This window comes from Topomyia yanbarensis, chromosome 1, assembly GCF_030247195.1.
Source record: "Topomyia yanbarensis strain Yona2022 chromosome 1, ASM3024719v1, whole genome shotgun sequence".
NCBI lineage: Eukaryota > Metazoa > Arthropoda > Insecta > Diptera > Culicidae > Topomyia > Topomyia yanbarensis.
Window position 1 is genome coordinate 169029828 of NC_080670.1, and position 14393 is coordinate 169044220.

The following is a 14393-nucleotide window of genomic DNA, read 5'->3' on the forward strand; positions in this document are numbered from 1 at the left end:
TGACAAACATGAACGTTCATCATGAGTTAATTCGCGTGGTCATCTTGTAGAACTCAATTCGGGACAAATGAACCGCCAAGTGTAGATCCCTTCAGAAGATTGAAGAGAAAACTCTCATTAAATATTAAATTTTGTACATAATAAGCAACTCTTCGTCAATATTTTCTGGGAAACTGGGCTTAGACAACTGGAAAACTGGACTTGACAAATGTAATAATGATTGTTACTTTCAAATGATTTCGATAATTATACAATATGCGTCAAACACTAATTATATGTACAATTTATTTCATTTCAAATAATCGGATATCTTCTGTAAAAATCATAACCATGTAAACTGATTTAATTCTCACAGTAATTTATTGAATAACATAAAAAACAATTATTTAAAATTTTGTTGCAATTTGACAAAAAATCTCACTTCTTTTGTTTCAAATGGCGGTAACCAAAAAGTGCTGGCCTATAACTGTTAGCTACTGGGTTGGCCGTCCAGGCCAGTACTGAATTCATAAGAAATAATTATGAACTTTTCACAAAAGTGACGTCTATGAAAAACAAAATATAATTTCAATAACAGATCTCATATGGGTTTCATGAGAAAAACTTATGAAATTCATAAATGCATATATTGAATCGAAGTTATAAGACTGTTTTATGAAATACATTATTTGTACGTCTATGGAGTGCATGAATAAAGATAAATGAATTCATAAGCCTGCCTATGTCATTCTAAAGCGTTCAATGGCATTGTCAGAAGGCTGGTTCATATGTCGAGACTTACGAAATTCTCAAATGCTTTTTGCTCGGCGTAGAAAACATAGTAGAGATAACCAAGTTAAGCTCAGCCGGAAATGAACCGGAATTCTGGCTGGTTCCAGTTCGTATTCCGGCTCCAATGACACAACCGATTCTAGTTAGAATCGGTTGTGTCACTGGAGCCCGTGTACGAACTGGAACCAGCCAGAATTCCAGTTCATTTCCGGCTGAACTTTACTGGGAATGATTTCCATAAAACAGTCTTATGAAATTCATCACAATGTTCGAATGAATGCCATAAGTTTTTATTTATGGATATTATTGTGCATTTATATAAAAAATAAAACATAGCTGACATTTTTCGAGCATTTTTAGTAGACAAAAAATCAACAGTAAAAATTCACCTTGAGCGGATATTAGGCGTTACACCAACCGATATAACCCCACAAAATGAGCCGGATGAACTTCGTTTGACAATTCTCAGTAGTTTGAATGTAACAGATGGGCACCCGTTGCACTCGACTCATGCAACTGACAAAGTAACCAAACCACCGAGAATTGTCAAACATGAACGTCATTCATCATGAGTTCATTCGTGTGCTCATCTTGTAGAACTCAATTCGGGACAAATGAACCGCCAAGTGTAGATCCCTTCAGAAGATTGAAGAGAAAACTCTCATTAAATATTAAAATTTGTACATAGTGAGCAACGCTTCGTCAATATTTCCTGGGAAACTGGGCTTAGACAACTGGAAAACTGGACTTGACAAATGTAATAATGATTGTTACTTTCAAATGATTTCGATAATTATACAATATGCGTCAAACACTAATTATATGTACAATTTATTTCATTTCAAATAATCGGATATCTTCTGTAAAAATCATAACCATGTAAACTGATTTAATTCTCACAGTAATTTATTGAATAACATAAAAAACAATTATTTAAAATTTTGTTGCAATTTGACAAAAAATCTCACTTCTTTTGTTTCAAACAGTGTGGCGATTAGCTCCTGGTTGGCCATCCAGGCTAGTACTGAAATCATAAGAAACAATTATGAACTTCTCACAAAAGTGACGTTTATGAAAAACAAAATATAATTTTATAGAATCAATAACAGATCTCATATGAGTTTCATGAGAAAAACTTATGAAATTCTTAAACGCATATATTGGAGCGAAGTCATAAGACTGTTTTATGAAATATATTATGTGTACGTCTATGGAGTGCATGAACAAAGATAAATTAATTCATAAGCCTGCCTATGGCATTCTAAAGCGTTCAATGGCATCATCAGAAGGCTGGTTCATATGCCGAGACTTATGAAATTCTCAGTTGCTTTTTCCTCAGTGTACAATCGTGCGTGAAACAGCCGATTGAGTCAAAGCACCTGATGTGCCCCCCATCCCATTTACGTCACTATTTGTCATAGCTCATCCCCCTAATATCGTGGCAGAATTTATAAATGGTCCTTTATAGGTATTATCACAAGCATATTGAGTTCCCGTAACTGGAAATTTTCCACCTCGTTCGAGTAAACGTTGCGATATTACAATGAATACGCAAAACAGAAAAAATATCGGTACTGTTTTCTAAACGATATTAAGATCATGCACGAATCAAACACACCCCGGCTCCAAATAGTACGTACTTATTCTTAGCTCAGTACAATTGACTCACCATTTGATGGACTAAAAGCAAACCATTAAATATAACAATAAAATATTTGTTCCTCGTGCTGAAATGATTGCCGCAAATTGTTAATTGGTTTTGAATTGTTCTTGCGAATTGTCAATTCTCAACCCCTTGTGCATAATTCAACAGTTATCATTCACTCAGACAAAACCATACGTATTCCCCCCGAGCATTAAAGACCCAGTAGATTCGTTTCGTTGGTCAAATCTACACTAAACAAACAAATAAATTAATTTGCTCAGTCTAAAGAAATGCTAGCTTCATTGGCATCAATCGACGGATACGTGTTCCGTTACAAGGTCAATCAAAGAATATTTAAAATTAAATACGACAAATTATGTGCGATTCAGAATATAATGAAATGAAGACTGCTAAATTTAATACATTAAAAAAGATCGGAAAAAATTAGTTGCATAACCAAGGTGACTCATTTTCAAAGGTAGCACTGCTGATGAATCACTTCATAAAAATAGGTGATAATGGACGCGAACGATAATTGCTGACCACCGCCCACAACCTTGTGTTTAAGTTGTTATGCATAAAGAGTGCTGTCGTCTGGGCCAATGCGGTAAGCGTTGTCAGCACAGAATGTATAGCATGGGCGAACTAGATAGAGGCGACTTCCGAAAGCCTAAGCTCCATTTTCTCTTTCAGCAAATGATCCACAGCGCGAATGCCCAGTCTTATACGAAAAGTTAAGAAATCAATACCCACCGTATTTGGCCGGATCACTACGTTTTGCTGTTGAGACTGACTTGCCTTGATAGATAGATCACTGTGACAAGAATAAAAGCAACAGCTTCCTTTGTTCTTCAGATAATACACACAAGATGAAAAGTAACTATTTTGTCGTTCGCTTCGCGCTGTTTCGGACAGAAGGACACTGAGTATCATGACTGTTGTCTTTAATAGTTGGAAATAGGCCGGGGCCGGAGGAGAGGGGGGGGGGGGTAGGTTAAAATAGCTGACTCGCCTTTTTCGTGTCGGTGATCGACAATCAGAGCGAACAGAAAGTGATGAAAGACAAATGTAAAGCAATCCTATTGGACACGGTATGTTTCGATGTATTAATTAATCTTGAGCCAGGGTTAATACAGAAATTCCTCAAAATTCTCACTTATCGCGGTGCAGATGCAGAAGGCTAAAGGGTTTCCCGTAAAGCAGCCGATGACAAATCGTTAAAATCGAACTACGTTCTGCAACTGAGCTGCGTTTATCGCGTGGCAACCGTGGGAATTCGACAATCGATTACGATGACGATAAACGAATGCGCAGGTCGCAACCGAAATTTTTTTTATCCAGTTATTGATAAAGAGAGTTTGTCACTCTCGGCGCAGCCAGAAGTAAACACGAATATTTGTAGCATCTGTAAAGCATGAAAGAATATTCGGGAGACACCTGGAAATGTTGGAATCGGGAAAAGCGCTGGCTATCGGTATTTCGCCGATGTCATTGATATCAGTACCTTCTGAGAACCGAACGACGACTCTGATAATTTGCTTGCGGTCTGCGGAATTTGCGAAAGACCAGGCTAGAAGCTGACTGCTTGTAGCGGCTACACGTCAAATAAGGAGCGATAGTGTGAGCTCGTTCAGCGCAATAAATGAGGGTACGATGGAAACGTACTCGCGGAGTCAGAGAAAAGCTTTGCCATAAATAACCCGTAAAAGTTTTACAAAAGGATCAACAACACGAGAAGGAAAAGCGTTTATTATTGAACGGACAAACAATTAGAGACAACACAAACACAATATGGATTGAGAATAATTGACAAGACTGTGCCCGTTGGCTGTATCGGGAGATTAACGGTGAAGAAGAGGTTTTCTCTGCGACATACTTTGAAAGAATTTTGGGAATATGACTTGCAGTCTAACCATGTGCTTGTGGATTTTAAGGTAGCGTACGGTTCAGTAAAACAAAACGAACTGGGCAGATAACGATTTAACACGGCATTCCAAGAAAGCTGAATTTGTCTTACGGATGGATGAGTAAAAAGTTAACGGAAGAATAAACGGAGAGACATCTGACGTTAGATCTATTGAAGCGAGGCGATGAGATTTCAAATGTGTTGTTCGATATAACGCTCCAAGGTACAATACGAAGATTTGGTGTGAAAATTATAAAACCTTTTGGAGTACTCAAATTTTTGTATAACATGTACAGAAAATTAGATTCAACGTGTGCAGATTATATTTAAACTGAAGACTTTATCTTTTTCCTTAAAAAATCAATAATTGCTTATAAATTCCCCTTAATATCAATGCATTTATGAAAACAACTTTAACTCCTAAATGGGTTGAAAACTTTGAGGTACTTTTCCTTTTTTGTGCAGGAAAAATCTACCTTATAAATGTCGCGAAAATCTGGCATCCCTCCTCCTAGATAATAGGAGCAGTCGCTGCACTGGTTGGGAAAAGGTGGTGTTTTAACCAACGATATTAAAAACTATATACAGATTTTAATCGCACAAATTGATTTTAGAAGCACATGCACGGGGCCTTCTTGATATTCCATCTACCTACAGTGTTGATTCGGGGTGATCTGACGTACGCTGTTTGTCTTGCCACACGCACATATTCGTTGCCAAATCGTATTTTTTTCGAGAACTTATTCACGAAAACAGATTTTAATCTACTTTAGCATAAGTTTCATCATTGATAGAGCGCGAGTTTCGTTAGTATAGTGAACTGTTCCGGGGCCTGACCGATTTCTGTGTTTTCGCTGTGACGGAATAGATCGTTGACGAAGAATCCAAAGATCAAAGGTCCTATGTGACTTCCTTGTGTAACCTATTGGTTGAATTAAGATTGAGCCTGAGTTACCAACTCTACAGAGACTTCAACGAGATATAACATATCAATCAACTGACCAACGAACAAGAAACAACGCATCTCAACAGGCTGACATTCAATTTCCCTTTGGGTATGTTCCTCTGAAAATACCGATGTCAACATAGCAGTTGGGATGGCATTGAAAAAAGTGCCTACTCATCCATTTTAAATCGTCGATAACTTTGAAACGAATGAGTATTTTGACATACAGTCTTCAATGATATTAAGTAGTATTAATTCCGCTGCATTTTTCTGAAACATCATTTGAACGAAAAGTCACAATGTAAAAAAATTATATTAAAAAATTAAATTTAGGAGGTTACCATAGAAAACACTTTATAAATCGATAACCTTAACTCACCCAAGTTCAAGTTTTTCAACAAAATTATTTATTACGACCAGTTCTAAAACTTTGTCGAAGACACCAACTTTCTACCTCATCAGTATAAAAAGTTTTTTTTTGGTTCGATCATCGTAAGCCATGCCTAGTTTTATTTTTTATCAGATTGTGGGGAATATTCATACGAACAATTCCTCCAAAGACACCCTGTGAATATTTTCAATGGTTGGCCTCTAGTGAATAAAGTTCACGTTTTTGGCATTTCCGACCACTGTGCTATGTGCACGACATATTGGAAACGAATAACCGCACAAAAAGGTAAACGGCAAAGATAAACGAAACCACAGAATGTTGTTATAAGCATATTAAAATCATCATGAAAGCGTGCGTGATAATGTATACAGCTCATTTCCGATTCAGTTATTATTGTGGAAAAGTAATTCAAGTAATGTGACATTATTCCATTGAAACGTGCAAAAACACTTTAGGGCATATAGTTATCAAAGGGTTCGTATATAATTTGAACCTTACAAATGCTTGTTTTTTCGCTCCGTCTAGGGCATTTGTAATGTTCAAGACTTTCTTTCTTGTTGAATGGTGACATCAGTGTTAGTGTCCAATTGACCTGTTTGAGCTATCGAATGAAAAGCTTGTCTTGCTTCATATTGGTGTGAGGTCATAAATTTTTACCTTGGTCCATTTAGATACCATATGCGCGACTCATTCAGCACCCATCAACATCGACATTTCTTCTATTCACCCAACCCACCCTACAATGATTCTCAACCAAGCCCCCTCTTCCGTTTCTCATTCCAGATCAAATGGCGCAACAACATCGTCGCCACGATGGAACGCTACGAACCCGCTCCGATATCAGCAGCCACCCTGCCCTCGTCCTATCTGCATCATCATCAGCCCAGTACCGACAGCAGTTGCAATCCGGAATACTCGTACGCTTACTGTGAGCCGATGGTACTGAAACAGCAGCAGTCCCTGCAGCAACAACAACAACAAACCCAGCCAGGAGGTCAACTGCACCCCAGCAACATTCCGCAGATTCACAAAATATCCTCGTCGGTCTCGAGCAACGCGCTCTCCAAGCTGCCATCCACCAATTCTCTACGTGCCTTATTGAGTAAGAGCTTCCGGAAGAGTTCGGTGTCTTCAAATTCGGCCGGAACGAACGCCGGTGGCCTAGGAGGAGTACCGGGAAACGTACTCCCAGAGAAGCATACCTTCACGACCCGCTACGGGACGAAGGAAAACATTTACGAAGACGTGGGAGCTGGGTCCAACCTTGGCACGATGGCAAGCGCAGCGAAACCGGGGGCAAGTATGAACTCTTCGTCGATGCAAAGCTTCGAATCGATCAATAAGTTCAATCTGCATGACGAACTTAGGCATGTGCAGAGCCAGCATGACAGGATACTTGGGGAGCTGAATCTGTCCGTAGAAACATTGATTATGCCATCCAAGGATGAACAGGACGCGATCGAGGAACGCCTGCATGAGATCCACTGTGCGCAGTTTCAGGATGAATTGTCACAAGATGACTGCATAGCGGCAGGTTCGTCCAATACGGCCATGATTCATGTGCAAGAAAGACTCTCCCCAACCACTTCGCAGCCAAACAGTGGTGACGTAGATAGTGGCATAAGCGGAAGTAGTAGTAGTGGCGCTAGTTATTCCAGTAGTATGTTGTACCGGACCACTACGATGTATACGAACAACAGTAAAACGGTCACGATAAACGATAATGCCGATGGCAGTGGTTCCGGGATGTCCATGATGGCCGGCAATAGCTCGATACGAAGTAGCTGCGGTAGCCACAGCGGCTGCGGTTCTATTCCCATCGGATATCCCACCTGTGGTGGCGCTAGTTGTAGTAAAATGGCTTCTAACGTTGTGATACCTAATTCGAATAGGCTAACTTGTTGTTTCTACTCCGATAAGCTTAACAAAAATAATAAATGCAATTCCGATCACTTAGACACGCTAGCAGAAAAGTCCAGCTTCTGGAATAAGCTGGGGAAATTAAAAATTTCCGGAGTATTCGGTGGTGCCAATAGTAGCAACAGCAGCAGCAGCTCTACTAGCAGTAGTAGTACAAACAGCCAACACTTCCATCCGCCACATCATCACCACCATCCGCATATGCATCATCACCACAATCATGCGCTCCTGAGCCATCCGCACCAACTGCCAGGACTGAACCACTCCGTTCCGACGACCACGACGAATACAGCCACGATCGCACGAAGCAACGGTAATCTAGTATAATCTAGTCCCCAACCAACCCCCTTCTAGACCCGTTTTGAAAACCCGTTGAACTAGATCACCACGTAGCTAGCATAGCCAACCTCCAACGTTTCGGCCCCCGTGACTGCAAAATTGCAAACCTTCCCTCAAAACTCAAGTAGCGCTTGAACCCCCCATACAAACTGAATCAACCACCCACAAGAAAAGCCCCCACTACTTAAACCAAAACCAACAAAACTTACAGAAGCCGATCCACGTCTGCATCTGCACCACCATCATCATCATCATCATCTTCCATCACCGCCGGTTACCACCACGATCGAACCCTGGTGGCAAACCCCGTCCGAGATGTGCACAATGGATCCTGCCCTGTGCAGCAACTGTTCCGGCGAGTACCAGATGCCGTGTGAAGTGCAGGTGCCACCACCACAGCCACCACCATCGCTGTCGTCGATTATGAGCGGTATGAGTATGCGACCACCACTGCCGCAGCCACCACTACAAACGCAGATCGAACTGGAAGAGGACGAAGAAGAGTCCAAAGCGGAAGACGATACGCAGTAGGCATTTTGGGTCCCGATTTTCTAAATGTGATTTTATTCCGATAGACAGACACAGAGAGAGAGACGAATCGTACTAAAAACGGCACATCTTGTGCAAGTGTAAATAAACAAAGGCAAACTTTATCACTGTGAAAAAATAAAATTGTCATTTTAACACAAATAACATCTACACACACTGTAAACAATTATATGTATATTTAAGAATTGAATACTCGATTCTCTGTAAATACGAACCATAGGAGAACCAATTTGAACAAATAAAACAAAAAACTTTTTATTAGTGTGAATAGCTAGTATTTTAAAGCAAATATATTGAAGTGGATAACAAAACAACATGGTGGTTCTTGGCGATCGAATAACGGACCATTCATTATTTGACCGCTACTCGTATTTTGTTCATAGTTTTTCGGTTGGAATTTTGCATCTCGAACCCGCAAGTTCTAGAATAAGATTCAAATGGCGCGAGCGAATTCAAAATTGTTGATATTAATACGTATTGTTTTAACTGCTTATGTTTGAAATACTGTTTACTTGGCGAAACGAAAAAAAAAATACAAGAAAAAGAAACAAAATTTTACACAGCCAATCTTTATGTTTTGACACTCCGAGGAAACTGCATTGTTTGGCAACAGCGTACACCCGAGTGGAATCAAGTGAAGGAGCAAAAAACGAGAAAGGAAATGCCAAAGAATACATTTATTGAAGTAATATTAATATATTTTTATACTTAATGTTATTTAAAATAAATATTTAGAAAGGAAAAATCATTGGAAATTAAAGAAAAAGCTGTTGTCACTTCGGAAAGAAACGGCCACGTCAAACCTGATTACGAAGGGTAAGTTCCGGGAATGATACTCGTTTTAGTTCCAGTCGCCGAAGGTTTTAGTCTTCAATCAAGTGTACGGATATATTTATTTAACTCCATGGTGCAGTGGGCAAATTCGGAATTGTAAAATGTATAGTTGCAAAATCTCCAGGTGCTGTGTCATAAAATCAATAATCGAAAGGTTTGAAATGAATGGTTTTTGCGCCAGTCTCCGAAAAGGACCGTGCATCAGGTAAGAATTTCTCCAGCATAAAATCTCCGACATGGGGAACGTGCCATTTGAGCCAGTCGCTACTGAAGCGTGAGTAAATTGGTTCATCAGGAAGTACACGCAGATTTCTACATTTCTACACTCTTCATCTCATATATGTATTAGACGTATACGATCCCTCTCAACGCTTCTGGTAGGATCGTGATATGAGTATTCCAAACGTGCTTAAGGGGTTATATTCAAAGTTGAAACTCAAAAAATCGGAAAGTTTTTATTAAATATTCTGAAATTGCATGCTTTTGAAAGTATCAGTGCGAAATTTCATCCAGATCGGAGCACTAGATTTCAAATTGCAGCCATTTTCAGCGAGCTGGTTCTTTGACGAATAAAGTTAACACAAAACTTTAAACGCAATTATCTCGGAATGAAATTTTTTGAAAAGTACCGTTGCGGTGAACGTGATATCTTAAAAACTATTCCGCCGATCTTAATATTTTTTTTTTTGAATTGTTTCTATTTACATTCTCGTGTACTTGAACGGTTCCTTTTTCTTTAAAATTTTTTTTGTTTTTGGTTAAAAATTGGGAACACCAACAAACTCAATTTTTTGGTCAACATGTTTTCTCGCAAGAAAAAAAATTCTATTGGGAAACCGATCCGTTCAAGTACACCACAACACATTTTTCTTCAACAATCTTTTTAGTTTTTGGAATTCAGTTGAGCGGTTCGGCTTGGAGAGCGTTCACCGCAAACCTCTGCCAAAAAACTCGCTTCAGGGGATGTGCCATAACTCCGACAACCTTTAATATATTTTTTAGTTTTCCTATCTTCGATAGTACTACCAACGAACTGTCTTTCGCTTTTTCAAATAAAATTTGCATAAAACACTTTAAAAAAATCACGAACCTAGCTCACTTTTTCGCCACAACTTTGTATATAACCCCTTAAGAAATCGAATTGCAGACGCCTTGTTAGCAACGATTAGAATATGGGTATAACTTACACGACAAAATAAATCCATTTACCATAACAGCAAGCAATCCAGCCTGGTAGAACCTCCCAATATTGTCTTCTCAGCAGGGCAGGCGGATGACGTGGGTAGTAATAATTGCATAATTTAAAATTGCTATAACTATATTATCTGTTCAAACTTTGGGTGAAATTAGTTGAATGTCCATCCAAGGAAGTACCATCTTCGCAAATTGATAAACTGGGCTACGATAGAGGCCTCGGGCTCTAGTTGACATCACGCTCAGGATAGATAAAAATCATCGAAAATGGATTACTTTGCAAGGAGTCAACACAGTATTATTTGTTTTCAAGTGATGCCAGATTCGGCCTTCTGTTAGCGAAGTGAAATGTTTTGGAAAGACAAAACGTGACTAAAAGTAATTTTTTCCCAGTTACTTCACACCAGGAACATTGTACTGATCACGTTATTGTTCAGAATAACACTGTTGTAAATTCGGTTATCTTAAAAATAGAGAACGAGTCCAGTGAAATACAGTCGATTTAGGACGTTCAAAAGTTTAGTTTTATTAACATATTTTTACTTGATTTTCTATGATACTCACTCTTATTTGCCATTAATCCGGTTAGAACCCATTGCACAAAACGGCGAAAAGATAGCTGAACCTTGTCAACGAGGAGATCGTTAGGTAAAGCAGACCCAGCGAAGGTTACCCGATGTGAGTTTGAGTTGACATAGGTCTTTATTCCGTTAGCTGTGACCATGCATTGCATTTTCGGTCATATGAGTAAATGCGTTCGGATAATTTGCTACTACGACAATAAAAACTCATATTTTCACACGAAAAGTTATTGGCACTCACACAACTTCTCCGGATAAATACGACGTGTTATTTCTCCGGATAAAAAAAACTGCCGGAGAATGAACGAATGAGTTTATCACGGTATCCTTTTTGCGCTCACTGCCTTGCTGTCGTTATTCCAAAACACGAAGAAACAAGTCTATTGTACTTCTTTGCCGCTTTTCTTTGAAATTGAGTGTATATTTTGACGCTTTAATTTATTTCCACGAAATTAAAATATTATCACCTTCTCCGGTTAGAATCCAAATCAAATATTTTTTATCCGGAAAATTATTCTCACGCTATTTATGGAGACGGAGAAGTTTGCGACTCATCTTATCTCGGAAAAGTTGGACATCGGATAAGCTACTTCTCGCGTGAGTGAGAGAGAATTAAAATGCCTGCTCAACACCTTTCCAAATTTCTATTGCAATATATCTCATTTTAGCAACCTGGAGTTGCACACATAGTACTGTAATGAATCATCTTTATGATGTGATGTTTTATTGATTTCATCATTTCACAACTGCTCTATTATAGGGCGTCCACAGTTCAATCGTGCCCAGAGGCCCAAGTTGTCTTAAGAGAGCCCTGGATATTCCTGCTGCATCTAGAGGTGGTACGGGACTGGCGGAGGCTCCCAATTATTGGCAGGAATTAAAACTCGTCGAAATCCCAGTTGATAAAAAAGTTCATCCGAAGTGTTCATTTTACGCGTTGCCAAATTTATTTTGATTCCACTACCTAATTGAGTTCTACAAGATGACGACACGAATGAACTTATGATGAATGAAGTTCATGTTTGACAATTCTCGGTGGTTTGTTTACTTTGTCAGTTGCGTGAGTGCAAGTGCAACGGGTGCTCATCTGTTACATTCGAACTCACGTAACTCCCATGCAAACAAACCAGCGATAATTGAATACTTTACGCTGACGTCACAAATGAACTGAGTGTTTATTTTTGACAGTTCACTTGTACTGTTTACATGGACTTAGAAAAATTCTTTACGATTTGCTTCGAGCAAATCTAGTCGTTCACTAATTTTTCTAAGTCCATGTAAACAGTACAAGCGAGCTATCACGAAAAGTGAGGTTAGCTGTGTCAGTAAAGAACCTAATTGTCAAAGGAAATTCATCCGTCCCAGTTTGTGGGGTTATATCGGTTCGTGTAAAACCTAATGTGGCTAAATCAAATCGCTTTTTTCGCACGCTGACATAGGCCGGGTAAACGAGTGGATCACAGCCTTGCTTGTGACGTCCGGTGGATCCTCAGCTGTTTTGCACCGCTTCAGTTCCTCGGCCTCGATTACACGACCAAGCCGCATCACACTGGCCTAGTAGCAATTTAGGTTTGATGGTAGTTTTATAGCATCAAAAAACATAGATTGCACTTGTAGCGCGTTATTAAACTTCAATGTTACTTGGGTTGGTACCGGAAGTTTCCTAAAACATAATCAGGAAAATAGTAATTTTCTGGCAATACTCCATTTCCCTGTTGAACTCCACCGATTTCGCCACCTGAGCGCTTGCCCAGTGAGCAAATTTTCTGGCAGAGACCGTTCTGCTAGATTTCTGTAAGTCTTGGTTTGGCAGCCCTGTTAGATTTCTGCACGTATCCTGTCGGGTTAGTTGAGCTAGGGCGAACTCAGTTTCGCTCGCGTTTTCTGGCAAATTTTGACAGGAACCGAGCAAAACCCTGGCATAACTCGGACATAAACTGTGCAAAGATTGTGGCAATTCGTACCTGGTATAATTTAGCACGAATCGAGCAAAACATCTGACAAAGATGTGGATGGAAGCGTGCAGAGATCTTGGCCGTACATTTCTGGCTGGATTCTGGATAAAAGTGAGCAGCATCGGTTGGTTTAACCGCTTCTGTCATAAACGGTTGTTGCATTTGAGCGAATTCGTTGCCAGAATTCTCGCACAAATCGCGCGAAATGCTCGCAGAAACTCTGCCAGCATCAATTTCGCTTTGCTCAACTTTTGCTAACTTTCTGCTTGCAACGCTTACCGATTGTTTGACACAGCCCCTCGCAACCCTATACCATCATATCCCGGTCAGCGTGGCAAGCAGAAAGTTAGCAAAAGTTGAGCAAAGCGAAATTGATGCTGGCAGAGATTCTGCGACCATTTTGTGCGAGAATTCTGGCAACGAATTCGCTCAAATGCAACAACCGTTTCTGACAGAAGCGGTTAAACCAACCGGTGCTGCTCACTTTTATCCAGAATCCATCCAGAAATGTACGGCCAAGATCTCTGCACGCTTCCTGCCATATCTTTGTCAGATATTTTGCTCGATGCGTGCTAAATTCTATCAGGTAGAAATTGCCAGGATCTTTGCACAGTTTATGTCCGAGTTATGCCAGGTTTTTGCTCGGTTCCTGTCAAAATTTGCCAAAAAACGCGAGCGAAACCGAGTTCGTCCTAGCTCAACTAACCCGACAGAATACGTGCAGAAATCTGACAGGGCTGCCAAACCAAGACTTACAGAAATCTAGTAGAGCGGTCTCTGCCAGAAAATTTGCTCAGTGGGATGGAGTTTGACAGCGACCTACATATATAGGGCGTTATAGCTAAAAAGCCCCAAACAAAGAATTATGTTCGGCACTATACACGATATTCAAGCATTCCAAACGACGTTTTGCATCTTGTGTGATGATTTAATACCATATTATTCAGAAAATTAACATTTAGTAACTAATTACAGCTTTTAATCATTCGATTCAAAATTAATGTTTTCATATTCAGGGCAGTGATGCTGGCTGTACAGAGACGTCGTCCTTGACAGGGGGCTGGTTTGACACTACAGAATGAACTTTGTTTACATTCGACGAGTTTTGATTCGAGCCAACAACATCCAGCCCAATCTATGAGATGTTTGTTTGGCAATTTAGCGATGGGTTTGTCAATAAGTTTGTTTTGCTCTATTCCAGCGAACAGAAAAACTCGTCCGACAAACATCTTTCGTTAGTCTAATTCGTTTGATGTTGGATCGTATCGACGAGCCGACAAGCTGTCACGCTCAACGGAGAAACATCAGAAGAAATAAACAAGAAATATTCAGCTGATCAGAAACGTCTCATGAATTGCCTAA

At 39.7% G+C, this 14393-nt stretch overlaps 1 protein-coding gene across 3 annotated transcripts in view; it reads left to right on the plus strand.

Moving 5' to 3' along the window:
• The window catches only part of LOC131680625 (GATA zinc finger domain-containing protein 10-like), a 450427-nt gene extending 441224 nt beyond the window's left edge, over positions 1 to 9203 (plus strand). For all 3 annotated transcript variants that reach the window (XM_058961350.1, XM_058961342.1, XM_058961355.1), the window contains 2 exons: positions 6443 to 7892; positions 8130 to 9203. In XM_058961350.1, the coding sequence (XP_058817333.1) occupies positions 6443 to 7892; positions 8130 to 8449 (1770 nt within the window). In that variant the 3' untranslated portion in view covers positions 8450 to 9203. The remainder of the gene's footprint in view (positions 1 to 6442; positions 7893 to 8129) is intronic.
• The last annotated feature ends 5190 nt before the right edge of the window (positions 9204 to 14393 follow it).